The sequence below is a fragment of the Pelodiscus sinensis genome, chromosome 17, assembly GCF_049634645.1.
Source record: "Pelodiscus sinensis isolate JC-2024 chromosome 17, ASM4963464v1, whole genome shotgun sequence".
Taxonomy (NCBI): domain Eukaryota; kingdom Metazoa; phylum Chordata; order Testudines; family Trionychidae; genus Pelodiscus; species Pelodiscus sinensis.
The window spans coordinates 21682476-21697975 of NC_134727.1; the positions used below are offsets into that span (position 1 = coordinate 21682476).

The 15500-nt window shown below is 45.4% G+C and overlaps 1 protein-coding gene across 4 annotated transcripts in view; it reads right to left on the reverse strand.

Moving 5' to 3' along the window:
• SH3RF2 (SH3 domain containing ring finger 2) overlaps positions 1-15500 on the reverse strand; it is a 117931-nt gene that overhangs the window by 24292 nt on the left and 78139 nt on the right. For all 4 annotated transcript variants that reach the window (XM_014576271.3, XM_075900303.1, XM_075900304.1 and 1 more), the window contains 2 exons: positions 9382-9476; positions 6880-7050 (listed from right to left, as the gene is read on the reverse strand). In XM_014576271.3, coding sequence (XP_014431757.2) covers positions 6880-7050; positions 9382-9476 — 266 coding nt within the window. The remainder of the gene's footprint in view (positions 1-6879; positions 7051-9381; positions 9477-15500) is intronic.

The following is a 15500-nucleotide window of genomic DNA, read 5'->3' on the forward strand; positions in this document are numbered from 1 at the left end:
TAATGGTGTGGCGATTCGTCAGAATAACCATGTCTGGTTTTTATGATGAACTGTCCAAAGGAGGATACAGAATTGGCGCTTATGGCTGAGGTGAGTTGAGGGGAGCCAGGCTTTGTACTGGATTGTTTGTTTGCTCTGTTTGTCAGAAGGTGGGGCCATGGTGCTTGCGGAGAAATGAGCCAGAGAGACAAAGAATAATCACTGGCTACCTTTAAATCAGGCAGGATGTTTGGAGGGATAATGCTGGGATCAAAGCAGCGGCAGCATCTTCAGTGTGAATTGAGCAATTTAATATGGTGAAGTAAAAGCAAGAAACAAAAAGGGAGCCTGAGTGTATCTGTCAATGTCAGAGATCACGGGGAGGTAATTAGACCACCCTCAGGGGGACACAATCCGAGTTCCCTGGTAAGTGTTCTCATAGTCCAGACTGAGGAGCAATTCCATAGGGGAACAGTTGATGGCTCCTTTGTCCAAAATGCAAGCACCCCTTCTCGTCCAGGGGCACTGGTTCAGGAGCAGGTCACAGGGCAGTGAGCCCCCTGCAAACCCTTCCTACTCCAACCTCAAGTTGGAAATGTGTCTGAGGCTTTCCAGGACTTTGAGTCTCTGAGGCAGACTAGCTGCACAAGATGTCATGGGCATAGATTAGCCCAGAACTCAGCTTCTGCTATTGCTAAAGCACAGGCTTGGGCAGGAGGAGAAGCTTCTGTTACTGGCTTCTCTGCCCCAACACTGAAGGCAACAAGGGAACATACACCTAGAGTTGATCTGATCTTCCTACAGCAGTGGTCAGTGGTGAGGTATGTGGTGCCTGGCAGGTTTCTGAGATCGGGCACGGTAGCCTCTTGAAACTGGGAAGTTGGGCAGCCTCGCTCGGATTAAGTCCCCAGACCTGATTTTCCCTGTCAAGTGTGCAGAGTTTTTGAACTAGGCATGATGGGCATGTCTACACAGCAGGGCTAAAGCCGAAATAATCTACGCAACTTGAGCTACATCAATTGTGTCGCTTCAGTCGAAATAGCTTACTTTGGCTTTTGGCACTGTCAACACAGCAAGAAGTCTGAGAGAAGGCGCTCTTCCTCCGACTTCCCTTACTCCTCGTACAATGAGGCTACATCCACACTGCAGGCTTCTTGCGCAAAAGGTCTTGCGCAGGAGTGCATCCACACTGCCATGAGCTTTTGTGCAAGAGATGTGCTTTGGAGCAAGAGCATCCATGGCAGTGTGGACGCTCTCTTGCACAAGAAAGCTCTGGTGGCCATTTTAGCCATAGGGGTTTCTTGCGCAAGAAACCTCTGTTGCCCATCCACACTGTCTTCTTGTGCAAGAGCTCTTGCGCAAGAGGGCTCATTTCTCATGGGGAGAGGAATAACTCTTGCGCAAGAAGCCCTCTGTTCCAATGCTTTACTGGAAATTTACTTGAGCAAAAATGCACGTGCAGTGTAGATGCTCCGCAAGTTTTTGTGCAAGAACATGCGCAAAAAGCCTGTAGTTTAGACGTAGCCTGAGTGTTACAGGGGTCAGAATAAGAAGCCCTCCAGCTTGATATTATTTTGACTTTATGTTGAAATAACTGCTTGTAGTGTAGACGTGAACTATGTTATTTTGGAATAATGTCAGTTATTCCAAAATAACGCTGTAGTGTAGACGAACCCAAAGGGTTTAAGCAGCTGGGAAGGACATGTGAACCTTCTAGGCCTGGCTGCCATATCTGAAAAGCGGGGGCAACAGTTGGGGAAACTCTAGTGGATAGAGGGTCTCATCCCCCCATTGCTCTGCACCAATTATGGCTATTTACATCAGTGTAAAATGCTCCTAGATCAGGATAGGAGAGTTTTACTTTGCTTTGTAGTTGGGTAAGTGACTGTGCACAGTGTAGGTCAATGGAGAATCAAGTCCTGTGTTACACTGCTCAGGGGTGGAGGTAGGGTACAGGAAGTTGTATGGTGTTCAGGAATGAGTATGGGGGGAGGGGTGGGGGCTAGCTCTGGGAAGCTGCAGGTTGGGTGATGGAAGAGAAATGCTTCCAGTGTAGCTGCTGTACCCATGCTACTCCTGGTTTTAATGGGGGCAGAGCCATTCAGAACCTGCATCTTGAAGGGGATGGCACTTACCTTAGGCAGCCCTAGCCCCATGCCACTCCCAAAAGAGAGTTGGGGTTCAGGATGACAAACAAGGGAGAGAGAGGCGGATGGAGTCAGTAGCGTGGACCTTGGGGCAGGAAGCAGGGTAGAACCTGGGTCGCCCTTACATTTAAAAGGTGATCTTGAGTGTAAAAAGGTTGGAGATCACTATGCTAGAGCAACCCCATTTGGGGGGAATTAGCACACTGTTAATAAGCTCCAGCCTGCAGTCCAGGCCAGGCAGCAACTGGGTAGTAGCAAGTCTATCAGCCTGGAACCTTCTATTAGCTGAGGGCCATACATAGTTAATAGCTCTGTCTTGCAGTCAGACAGAGCAGTCGGAGCCTGTCTGTCTGAGGCCCCCAATCAGAGCAGGGCACCAATCAGTTAAGGGGTTCTGGCCTATAGGTAGGCAGAGCAACACAGCAGTCTAAGGGAGATTAGTTCTCTGGTAGGAGAGTCAGCAGGCAGGCACCAGATCAGTGCAAGCCTCCTGGCCTAATGGCGAGGAAGCTGCCAGCCCTGAAAGTGGTGGTGTGTGTGTGAGAGGGATGCAGGTCCACCCTCTCCACTGTGTCCCAGCCCTGGGCCCTAACAGTGACAGAGTGGTCCACCACTGGGTCAGCAGGGACACCTGGCCACAACACGCTGATAGGTTTGCAGTCAGAAACACAGCCGAACCCTGTTCAGCTTCCCTGGGCTCCTTCCTACACTCACAGTCTCGGGGTACTTGGGTTATGGGGTTGTCATTTGTCTTGCTGGGTAAATGGCTAGTGGCAGTCCCAACAGCTCTGCAGGGTTGCTGGTGTCTGGCAGCTCTGGTAGTTGCTCCAAGTCTCTGGCACTGTAATGGCTTTGATCAGCTTCAAGCTCCAGCAGTGGAGAGAGACATCCTGCTTCTCTGGCAGCTCTCCTCTAACAGAGCTGGCAAGGCTGCCTTTTATAATTCTGGTTCTTGTCCTTCCCCTCTGCGTCCAGCGGGCTGGCTGCCAGTATCCTGGTTCTGCTCACCGGGGGCAGTGACATTTCTCTCTCCATCCATCAGGGAGGGAGACTACACCCCCTCATGATGGGCATCTATCAGCATAGTACCAAGCACTTTGTAATCCTTCCTATATTTATCATCACAACACCTCTCTGGGAGCAAGGAAGTGCTTATTTACTTGTGTTTTAAGGCTGCGGGTACATGCTTCAGTACTTTCTCCAGTCCAATTTTGAATAATCAAAACCAATAGACTCCCTGCTAACCATCCTGCCCATCTCTGATGCTCAAGGTGCATTTTCACATGCATTATTTCATGTTTCTATTCCTTAGGTCAGTCCAAACACTTCCGCTCCCACCTTCACTCCCTTAACGCACTTGGAGTGACAGGGCTGTTGCATTTGTGAAAAGGGATGTGCCACTTTGATGTGATCACATATGAGAGGAAAGTTGGTAGGTTTGGAAATAATCCTCACAGTTCCTCAGCTCGTCATCTCTGCATATAGTTCTACTTTACCCCATCACTGCCTTGCTTGTAAGAGAGAAAAGAAGCTGAAGCAACCCACAATGAATGTTTCAGCAATGGAATCTCCACTTAAGAAAAAAGCCATGATGTTCCTAAAAGATGTTGCCTAGGTACTCATTTGTCCTTGTTTCAGGAGCAACCTAGCTATCTGTGAAAACAGTTTAATCACCTTTTTACTTTGTGTGTTTTGATTGTCTGCTTATCCTGAAGCACTACAGAGGGACTAAGAATGCATATGTGCGGTCTCCCGCAATCTTCCAATGATTACTTTCTCTTGGTTGCTAATGCATATTTATATAACTAGGTCAACACCTTTCAGTGTTTGGTGCAAACTGCTGCTCTGAAGACAATATTTGATTTCAGTAGGGTCTTGAAACAAATATAAAGGGGATTCTTTATCGAGGCCATTGGGTACAGAGAGACACTTGTGGTTCCTGATGGCTCTTCAGTGCCCAAAGTAATCAAGCATGCTGCCTCATGCTACTAACTGGGGTTTCCTTATATCCTGGCATAGACTAAGCAATATTGAAAAGGGTTTCTGAAAACACTACACTGTTGAAATTTCAGATTCAAAAGAGATGAATGAAGGATGTCGCCATACTGCTCATCTGTCCATCTCATTTTGATCATACAGCAACTCCTCTGAGAGCACTGATCCATCCTATGAGATTTCATAGGGTATGTTTACACTACAAAGTTAATTCAAAATACAGCTGCTCCCCTAGTTGTGAACAGTCGAGTTATGACCGTTCGCACTTACGACCAAAGCTCCCATGGAGCAGTCGTAAAGGCAGTCCCTGAGTTACGACTGCAACCCGCGCTTATGAACACGGTCGCGTGTAACTCAATGGGGTTTGAGTTACAAACAGATCGAGTTACGGCCAAGTGTTTGGTCCATAACTCATTTGTAACTCGGGGAGAGGCTGTAACAACAATTATTTTGAATTACCTTTAATAGCGTCTACACAGGCAAACTGCTATTTTGAAATTAATTCGAAATAGTGGAGCCCTTATTTCAAATTTGGTAAACCTCATTCTACGAGGAGTAATGCCAAATTCGAAATAGCTATACTTAATTCGAAATAGGGGGCCTCCAGCCCTTCCCAGGGAGCTCTGGTGGCCACTCTGGGCACAACCAAGAAAGCTTACTCACCTCTCCCCCAGCCCCGGAGACATTAAAGGGGTAGGCCCTGGCAACAGTGCCTGTGCCAGCTCCAAGCCTGCCAGCCCAGAGCTAGCAGTGGCCACAAAACATGAGCCAGCAAGCCACTGGCAGCCAGCCCTCCACTGTTCCCCAGGAGCAGTCTGCCAGCTCGCAGGAGCCTGACAGGGGCTGGAGAAGGCGGTCGCCTTCCTGGTCCAGGATGGAGATCATGGACCTTATTCAGGTTTGAGGGGGATGCTCCCAACGTCCATGATCTCCACACTAGACGCAGGAATGCAACCATCTTTGGCAGGATAGCTGCCAGCCTGACCACCAAAGGCCACATGCAAACCCAGGAGCAGGTTAGCATGAAAGTCAAGTTGGTCTGGCGAGACCCCCAACCCTGAGCCCTGAGCTTCCTCTCCCCCTTCTTCCCCTTGCTTCTCCCTTCCAGCTCCCTCCTCCCAGGTTTCCCCCTCCCCTCTTCCACCCTCTCTCTTCCCCTCTCCCACCTCCTTTCCCCAGTCTCACCAGAGGTTCATCCCCCCCGCCCCAGTTTTGTTCAATAAACCCAGTTTCTATTTTTGAACATACGTGTCTTTTATTTGACATCAGGAAGGGGGACTAGTGAGGGGTTAGTGGAAGGACATGAGGGAGGAATGGGGTCCGAGCCCCTGGTGGGGAGAACCGGGGAGGCTCTCCCTCAGTGTCTCCTGGATCCTGACAGCCCCCTGATGGACCCTCTGGATAGCAGCCTGCAGCAAGTGCAGCTGGGCTGATGGCAACAACCCCCTCGAGATGCACTGGCATGCCCAGGGGCAGCTCTGGCTCCATGTGGCCGAGTGCTGTGGTGTCCCAAGTGCAGGCACTCAGACACTCCAAGATAGGACTGCTTTTCTGTCCTTCATCGAGGTAGACAAGCAAGAGGGGAACCCTGAGAACTGTCTGTCCAGGGTGGGGGTAGGGTCCCTTTAAGCATGGAGCTCAGTTAGACTCTGGCAGCAGCCCCACACACTAAGTCCTAACCTGATGCCTTGCTGGCACTGGTTCCGGCCAGCCTTAACTTTGGTTCAGGGTTCACTCAGTGTGGACATGCTATTTCGAAATAGCAAAATGTGGCAGTCGGTACATAATCTTCAAAGGGAGGTAAAAGCACATACAACACGTGTGGCCAGTGGCACAGTACAGAAGGGGATAATGTGAAATGACATCCTGTTGTTCCAGAGCGGTGGCAGCAGGACATCACTCCATTCATGCACAGTATTGACAGCTTCAATCAGTATTCATAGGAACATCTCACTGCCCTGGAGCCAAGCAATGAGATTCTTGCATTATATCCTCACTATGATGAGCAGGGATCTAGGGGTCATAGTGGGCCACAAACTACAAATGAGTCAACAATGTGAAATGATTGCAAAAAAAGCAAACATCATTCTGGGATGCATTAACAGGAGTGTTATGAGGAAGGCATGAGAAGTAATTTTTTCACTCTACTCTGCACTGATTAGGCATCAGCTGGAGTATTATATCCAGTTCTGGGCACCACATTTCAGGAAAGAGGTGGAAAAATTGAAGAAGGTCCAAAGAAGAACAACAAAAATGATTAAAGGCCTAGAAAGCATGAGCTATGAGGGAAGACCGAAATAATTGGTTTGTTTAGTTTGGAAAAGAGAAGACTGGGAGAAGACATGATAACAACTTTCAGAAATCTACAAAAATTAGATTTCCTTAATCTCTGATGATTAAGGAAAAGTTATTCTCCTTAATCTTTGATGATAGGACAAGAAGCAATAGGCTTTAAATGCAATTTGGAAAATTTGGTTTGGATATTAGGAAAAACTTCCTAACTCTCAGGATATTTAAGCGCTGTAATAAATTGGCTATGGAGGCTATGGAATTTCCATCGCTGGAGATACTTAAGAGCAGGTTAGACAGACATCTGTCAGGAATGATCTAGATGATGCTTGGTTCTGCTATGAGGGCAGGGGATTGGACTTGATGACTTCTTAAGGTCCCTTCCAATTTTAGTATTCTATGATTCTATGTCAGATTGCCCAACATATCACCCTCTATAAATATGCTATTTCACGAAAGGAAATCAGACCTGAAAAGGGGGACGACATAGTTGTTGGGGAAGATCCCAACTCTTCCAGTGACCAATGACATCCCCCTGAGCCAGCCTTCTTGGTACTTCCCCAAAACACGAACACCTTCTCCCTTCTGCAAATCCAGCTCCTCCGGCCCATGAGCAGTGTAGGAGTGTAGAGCAACGCACCTGGTGGAACACAGGAAGTTAGAGAAGTGTAAACATGCGCTGTGGAAAGATAGCCACCCAGCATGCTGTAAGGAGAGCAGATGACACAATGATCCTGTTTCTAATCATTCTGGGAGCTGATGCTGTTGGTTCTACGTGAGCAGAAGTTATTGCCTGAAGCGTCTTCATATGGCACTCACATCGTATATCTGGTTGCTGTCATGAATGTGGAGATGCTTTTCAGGGAGGAAACTGCTTATATCTTAAAGCCAGGGAGGATATGAATAAAAGAAAAGCTACCAGGAATGAGAATGAACCAGCTTTTTTTGACCCAGAACTGTCAGTCCCAGCTAAAGGGGCCCAGCAAGTATTGGGGAGGGAGGATGCTGTTTTTGTTCTCAGTGATTACTCCGCTGAAACAACCCTTTAGGGACTGAGTTATGCCTCTGCCAAGGCAGAGCAGCTCTAGAGTGCAGGTGAAGTGCACCATCCAAAAGGCTGTGTCATCTCTGAAAGGCACAATGGGATCAGTACATGGTCAGCCACAGGATTTATTTACCTGGGAGCATGTGGTGCTAAACAGAGTGGGGTTATAATCCCACCTGGACACATGCAAAGAGGCTGTGCGTGCCATAGAATCACTGGACAGAGATCCCCATTTGCTTTGTTTTCCCCGACATTTGCTGTCAAGTTGTGGCTGTTTCCTTTACAAGTGTTTGGGGGCTCCCTGCACTGTCCCTTTTGTGCTTAGCAAACCTGCTCAGAGGGCTGTGTTTAAAAGAGAACAGACACAGGTTCCAATTGTGTAATGATACTGCTTGTTCTCAGCAAGGGGCCTCACGAGATAGAATGGCAAAAAGTAAGGCAAACAAAACATCAAAAATCTGCTCCACCTCTTTTCAATTTTACCCTTTTTCTAGGGCCTCCAGCTTTTTATTTGTCTCCAAGGAGACACATTTTATCTAACTGCACTGGGGTTTTTTTCTCCCAAGTGGGATGTGGACCGTTTTCAAATATCAGTCTGAGTAGCAGATGCTACAACAACTATCATCCCCTCAAAACAAAGTATTCTTAAAAAAAGGAGACTGACAAGGACTTTTTGCTAGTTTTTAAAAGCAATTGTTCTCTGTTGTTCATAACAACCCTTTGTAAGTTTGAAATTGAAATGTCTTTCCTTAATACAAGGAAAAATTCTTTTATACATGTGCAAATGGGGCTAAATTCAGGCCTGCTCTAACTCCCCAGTGGTTTATTTTTTAAATTGCAGCACTGCTCTTAAGCAGTAACTTGCACTTAGGCTAGTTTGTTACTATAGGATGTAAGCAATGAACTGTCCAAATTAGGGACCCAATCATGTTCATACTTAAGGATGACTCTAATTCTTCAAATTATTCCACATGTGCTTAATTTCAACCCCTTGAATACTCCAATTTCAGGTCATTAGAATTACTCGTAGATCTAAAGTAAGACATGTAAATCTTTCATGGATCAGAGCCTGCATATATTACTTCATGCATACATACAATTGGCAAATTTATGCATGAGAATAGTGCAAGATCATGCACCTTATTAAAATATGCTTATTTTTGCACGGTCTGGGTCTAGTTTTCAATATAGAATGCCCCATGAGCAGTAGATTGTGTTCAGTCTGATTTGTTCTTTCAGGGTTGATTATCATGAGAGCTAGGCAGCTGATTCTTGTTCAGTTGACAGACAAACAAAACACTGCAATATATTTATTTGCAAATGCTAACTCTACTTGTATTATTCTTTGAATGGTTTGTTTTAAAAATGAATTAACTTTTATATAGTTTCTTAATAATTAAAATTATTCATTAAATGTAAAGAGAATTTCAGTTTATTTTAAAAAATGGGGTTTAAAATGTAGAAATACATCAGTAATTCAATGGGCACTGGAAAGAGAGAAACAGCAGAAAGGTACAAAAAGACTGCATGTTAAGGTTGTAGTAACTGAAATATGATGAGCATAGTAATGTAAAGTGAACAAAAGCACTCAGAATCTCTGAAAAACCCTTGAGTCCTGACAATTCTATGTCTGTTCGTTTTCTTAAGAGTCAGGCTGTGAGTTCAAGAGTTTGACTAGGACTCAGTGATCTGGTGGATAGAAAGCATAAGAAGAACTAGGAGTACAAAGAATACAAGTTTTGAATCCAGTTTTAGCTACTCGTTGGTGTGTGACCAAGGAAAACTCTTAGTGTCCATTCTGCCTTGGCTCAGGCTGGCTAAACCCTCAGAATCCCACTGAAAATTAGACACCATATATCTGATATGGGCTTCCACAGGTCAAGCTTCCCACCACAAAGGAGACAAAGTGTCAATGTTTATACGTACATATTAGCTGATATGTGCTGTTGAAGATGGGGAAGGGTGACGATGGCAGTTGAGTGCCCCAGGGATCCTGGTGCAGTATAATATGAAGCGCTGACCTACAATGAAAAATGGAAACAAAGTAAGTAGAATAAAACGATCTTGAGACTAGGCTCTGTCAGCTGTTGGAATGGAACCCCACTCTGTGGGGAGTATAAAATGTTCCCACAAACACTTGCCATCAAAGCAAGTCAACAAACGTGTTCTGTTGCTTTATTACCCCCATGGCCTTGAATACCACTGAATGGTTTCTGTAGGGCTAAGGTCGGATGAATTCCAGCCCAGTTCAGTAGAGATTGTTACCATCTTTGCAGTGGATTGTTATTTCAGTTCATTTCTTAGTGGACAGGTTAGCTACATTCCACCCCTTGGTGTACACCACAATACATGCCCACTGACAACCTTGCTCATTTACACTGGTGTCAGTAAGAGGATAATAATCCCCTCATACTTTAAAATGGAGGAGTAGGGTTTTGCCTAGTTTTGGAATTCAATACAGCATCACTTTTTATTCAATTTTGAGTGGAGCTAGTTTGCCCTTACCACTACTGCTGTATGGCACAGAAAAATGCCCAGGTAGATACTTTCCTATTTCTGGCAAGATGCTAAGCTATGGGCTTATTAGCAGGGCTACTCTTGTGTTTGTAGAGATTTTCAGAACACCACTTAAACAGGATAAATGTCATCTAACAGCCATGACTTTCAAATGTTATGTCTGAGCATCAAATCTCCTAAAATCTATATCACTGCTGATCACATAACTATGAGAATCGCTTGAGTGAGGCAGAGTTCACTCTTCTTTCTTCTTTTATTTTTCCCCTCTTTCTTTCTTGATTATTCCTGTATTTGGGCAAGTCTTTGATTCACTTACTGGGACTGATTCTCTACTCCAGGCATGAAACCCATAAGGGAAGAGGAGCTGCTAGGGTTTGGCAAAATGTAATTTAAAATCACAAGTATGATAAGAAGGAGAATGTGACATCTGTCAAATGACTGGTACTGTGCAATTATAGTTTAATTTGCTAAATATCAGCCAAGGGCTTGGTGCTGTATATTACACCAATAAGAAGACAGTCATTGCATCAGGAAATTTGCAGCAATAATAATTCATCATTATTACGTATTAATTGTTATCTGAAATTTATAGGGTGCATATCATTCCAAGGGATCAAAATGCATTTCATGCATATACAAAGCTCCATTGACAGGCAGACACTTCTGAGGTGCAAAATGATAACCATGTGGCAAACTAATGCTGTAGAATAGATTGCGAAGTGGAGACTTTCAGAGCTCATAATTCTACAAATGATGCCAATATTTTTGAGGGACACCTCTTTCCAGCTATCTTCCCATGTATCCGTCATTCTAACACCCATTTTACAGTATAGCACGAAAGACATAGCAGCACAGAGTAACTCCCTGAGTACATACCCAGTGGGCTTGTACTGCCTCTTCAGTGCTACCGGTACCTGACCTAGCTATATTAAAGCTAGCACATGTATGTCTATGCAGACTGCAGTTACAGCCTTGATTACAGTGCTGATGTCCTCTCAGTGCAGAGCTAGGCAAGATGTGGCCCTGGAGCTGGATCTGGCCCACCTAACACTTTGATCTGGCCGCTTTCTATTTATTTCCTGCTCCTGGTGCTACCAAATTTCTAGGCGGTGGCTCAGGCAGTAAGATCCTATTTAAATGGCTCACAGCTTCTGTTTGTGGCACTACCCTGGCAGGGGCTGGAGCCATGAGCCCTTTAAATAGCTGCAGCAACCCCAGGCAGCTGCCTGGTAACCTGTTAGCTGTGGGGCTGGGAACTGCAAGCCCTTTGCTGTGTTTTTAATTCACAGCCTCAGGCTCCCTTCTGGGGGAGGCTAGTTCCCAGTTCTGCCTCTTCTGTCCCAGCTGCATCCCTTCATGGGAGGAGATGGCCTGTGACCACATACCATAAATTCATGGCTCCCCTGTGAAAATTATTGCCCACCTCTGCCTTAGTGACTTGCCTACAGACATTCAGAAAGCCTGCACCAGAGCAGGGTTTCTCTGATCCAGATCTAGAACCTTAAACCCTGGACCATCCTTCATCTCCAAACTTAGCCCTGTGTTTTATCAATAAATGGGCCACTGTCTCTTCCCCACAATTCTCCTTGAAGGAAAAAGTCATGGATGAAAGGAATACAAGCCCATTAGTCAGATGGGTTAACCTTTAAAAGCAATTTATGATCTGTTTTCCTCTTTTTTGCAGCTTCTCTGATGTGTCTCTTTGGTGAGCAGAGATGTATTTTTCTTAGCACAAGTCCTGAGTAGTGTTAGGCTCCCTACAGTTTATGGCATTGAAAATATCTCTGGTTCTTCCCTCTGTTTCTATGTACCTTACCTGTCAACATGAGAAATCCTGAGATTGTCATATGCTAAGGAGTGCCGTGGGATTCAACAAGCGTGCTATAGAGAAGGTCATTAAACTATCGCAGTACTTAGCAGCCCACAGTTTTTCTTGGTGTAAAGCATTTTGTAATCGACATGGGTTAAGGCAGGCATATTCCCACACATCTATTATCTGTAATTCTTGAACTTTCCTCCCTCACACCACCACACAGCAACTAAAAAATGACACACTCTTCCCAGCTATGAATCCCTCAATAGCCGGCTATTAAAGATTATTCAGTAAACAACATAGTAATCCTGTCCTGTCATACATTGCATGGGAGGGTTTTGGATGGTAGAAAATGGGTTTATTAACTGAATAGTTACTATAGCGCGGGGGTGTGGAACCTAAGGCTTGGGGGTCAGATGCGGTCCCTGGGCTTGCCTGGATTCAGCCCCTGAGGCTTGGGACTCCCCCAGCATTGAAGAGCCCACACTGGGACTCCAGCTCCCCATCATCCCATGAGGCTGGAACACCCAAAATCTACAAGCCTGGGCCCGCCTAGGCTCTGGTATGTGAGGGGAGTGTGGGGAGCGTCTTTCTCCTTCTCAGTGAGGGGCCACGTCAGTGAGGGGTTTTTTTCTCTCTCTTTTTTGCAGTCCCTGACTGATTTTTCTCTGGGTCAGCGGTTCCTGACCCAAAAAGGTTCCTCCACAGCTGCTGCCCTGGCTTCTAGACAGCTAGAGATTCCAATCCCGGATATGTTTTATGGGGGCCATATCAAATTCTATGAAATGTTGGCTCCTGTTCATGCTTTGTCCCCAGTCCACTGACTAGACCTGAGTAGGACTTACTATTAGTCTGCTAACTAGGGAAGCCTTGGCCTGGGCATCTCCCCTCCTGGAAACTTCTAGACCAGTGGTGGGCAACCTGCGACCCATGGCCGAATGCAGCCCGTCGGGGTTCTGTGTGTGGCCTAAGAGAAATGTTGTTTACTGTTGCCCATGCGCAGGGTTGCCAGATTCCACTGGTTTCCATCTACATAGGTTTTTTTCCTACTGATATTACTATAGTGAAATGCATGTAAAGGAAAGGCATGTGAAGTGAGGTGCGTACTGATTGCTACGGGAACTGTGCATTCCCTCTGCATCCAAAGCGCTGCTACAATTCAACGGGCACACCCTGCAAATTCTAGGTACTCAAGCACAGTTAGCAAAATGACCCTATCTCGTGAGATTGTCTTGGTTACAACAATCTTGCAGCCCATTGAAATGAAGGAGGGCCACTCATGTAGCCCACTCACTAGCCTCGCTTGACCATCGCTGTTCTAGACCCGAGGCAGAGCAGTTTAAAACCTGAGCTACAGAAATTGTTTTTGATGATCCAAATTGCATTTGATCTGATGAGAATCTGCTTCTGGAAATATGTCAGGGATATATGTTGGTCATCAACCTTGCTGCACAGTTCTGGTGCCTGGCAACAAATGCTAAAGATGATGAAGTGTTACACCACTACCATCTCCAACAGCCCTAAGCTGGCAAACCAAGGATGAACTGACTCAAGTGGGGCTGCTGCCCATCCTGGATGCCCTGGCCAAGTTGATTGGTCAAGGTACTGATGGCCATCTGACTAAGCATTGTCTGGAGATAGGGTTGAGGTCCCAGTCCCCTTTCACATTCTCAGTACAGAAGCTCAGGCAGATCAGCTGGGGTTGGCCTTGCTGCTGAGAGAGGCTGAGAGAGGCTGTCTTCATGCTTTGGTCTTATGCCTATATTGTGGGGAATTTGGAAATTATAGCTGGAGATGCTCTGCTAGGAATCCAGCTGTGTCTTGAATAGAAAGACTCCAGGTCTCAACTTTAATAAGAGGTCTGTTATACCCTGTGTTCCCCCCCCTCACTCCAGGAACTTGCATCTCAGCTATGGAGAGACACCACGCTAGCACCCTCCAACTCCCTCTCTGGTTACAACACCCTACTATTCCAAACTGAGTAGATTTGTGGACTTCAGGGGCCTCCAACAATTTCATGGTCTGAGACTTAGCTCAGGTTCACAGCGTTCCAACTCTGTGCAAGAGCAGCTTTGATTTGGTGGAATCCAATGACATATACCTTCTCTCCTCTGCAGGGTCACTCATCAAATAGCACCCTTGGTGGTTACTGTACTCCATTATCACCAGGAGGTTTTACAGTTTGATCTAATCCATGAACCTCATTCCCCTGTCATCCTCAGCATTCCCTGGCTCATCACTCATGATCCATTCATGGGGGCCAAGCACAGTATGCTTCACATCAAGACTCTACTGTGAACTTTGCTTCCCCAAATCATGTTCTAGATAAGAAGCTGCTATGATCTTTGCCACCTACTTGACAAGTCAGGGACCAAAGAAGGAACACTGAAAATGACTGCTGCCATCTCTGCAACTCCTTAATAGCTTCAGGAATCCTGATGACACATCAGGATTACTGTGATGTTTTTTTGAAAAAGAGGGCAAGTACATTGCCACTCCATTATGACTGTCCAATTGACCTGCAATCCAGTGCTGATGTCCCCTTTGGCCTTATATATTCCCTCACAGAACTTGAACTCCTAATGCACTGGGAGCACTGCTGCAAGAAACTGGAGAAGGAGCTCCAGTAGGGGCACCAGTCTTCTCTGTAGTGAAGAAGGACAACTCCTTATGCCATTGTGTTGATGCTCAAGCTCTGAACAAAGTGTCAGTCTGAAGCTTCTGCCCCTCCCCACTCACTGACAAACTCTTAGAGAGGCTTCACTTGACCAAGACTGGTACTAAGATGGACCTTATTGGGTCCTACAACCTGACCCAAATCTAGGAAGGCAATGAAATGGATATTGGCACTTGATATGGATATTTTGACTATTTAGTTATGCCCTTTGCATCACATAACGTTCTGGTAGTGTTTGAGCATTTCATCAATGAAATCTTCAGGGACACATTGGATTGGTTTGTGATTATTTGATGATATTCTTGGGGTTTTTTTCCTGAAAACCAGGCACTTCATGAATAATTTGTGCCAGTTCTCAACTGACTCCATCCAAACCATCTTTATGCCAAATTGGAGAAATGAGTTTGACAAAGATCAAATTGAGTTCCTTGGATAAATCATTTCTCCCAAAAGGTTAACAGAAGGTATCTGCCATTTCTGGGTAAAATGCCCCCCAAAACACAAGAGGTTTTCAGTGATTTCTAGGATTTTCCAATGTTTATTTTTATAGGTATTTTACCAAAAGATTTCTCTCATCTACTTGCCTTGATAACGGTGCTTCTTCAAATGGGAGTCCACTTCACCTTGTCACCAGAGGCAAAGTTCATATCTCATCATCCAAAAAATATTTTACCTCAGCTTCCATTCTCATGCACCTAGATCCAGTCAAACCTTTATTGTATGCTGAGGCAGATGCTTTGGACTTTCCCATCTGAGCTGTTATGTCACAACATACTTGATCTCCTAACCAACTCCGTTCCGATACCTTTTATTCACAAAAACCAGCACTGAGAGGAATTATGATAGTTGGGACAAAAAGTTATTTGTAATAAAGACAGATTTTGAAATGTAGAGAGACCTGGAAAGAGCTTGGCTCCTGGTTCAGGGCCTTACTGACCACAAGAATCTGAAATAGCTTCAAACTGCCTGTAATCATAAAGTGACCAGAAGATTTGTTGGTTTCTTTGCCAGATTAGATTTTTTGTCATCATCTATCAT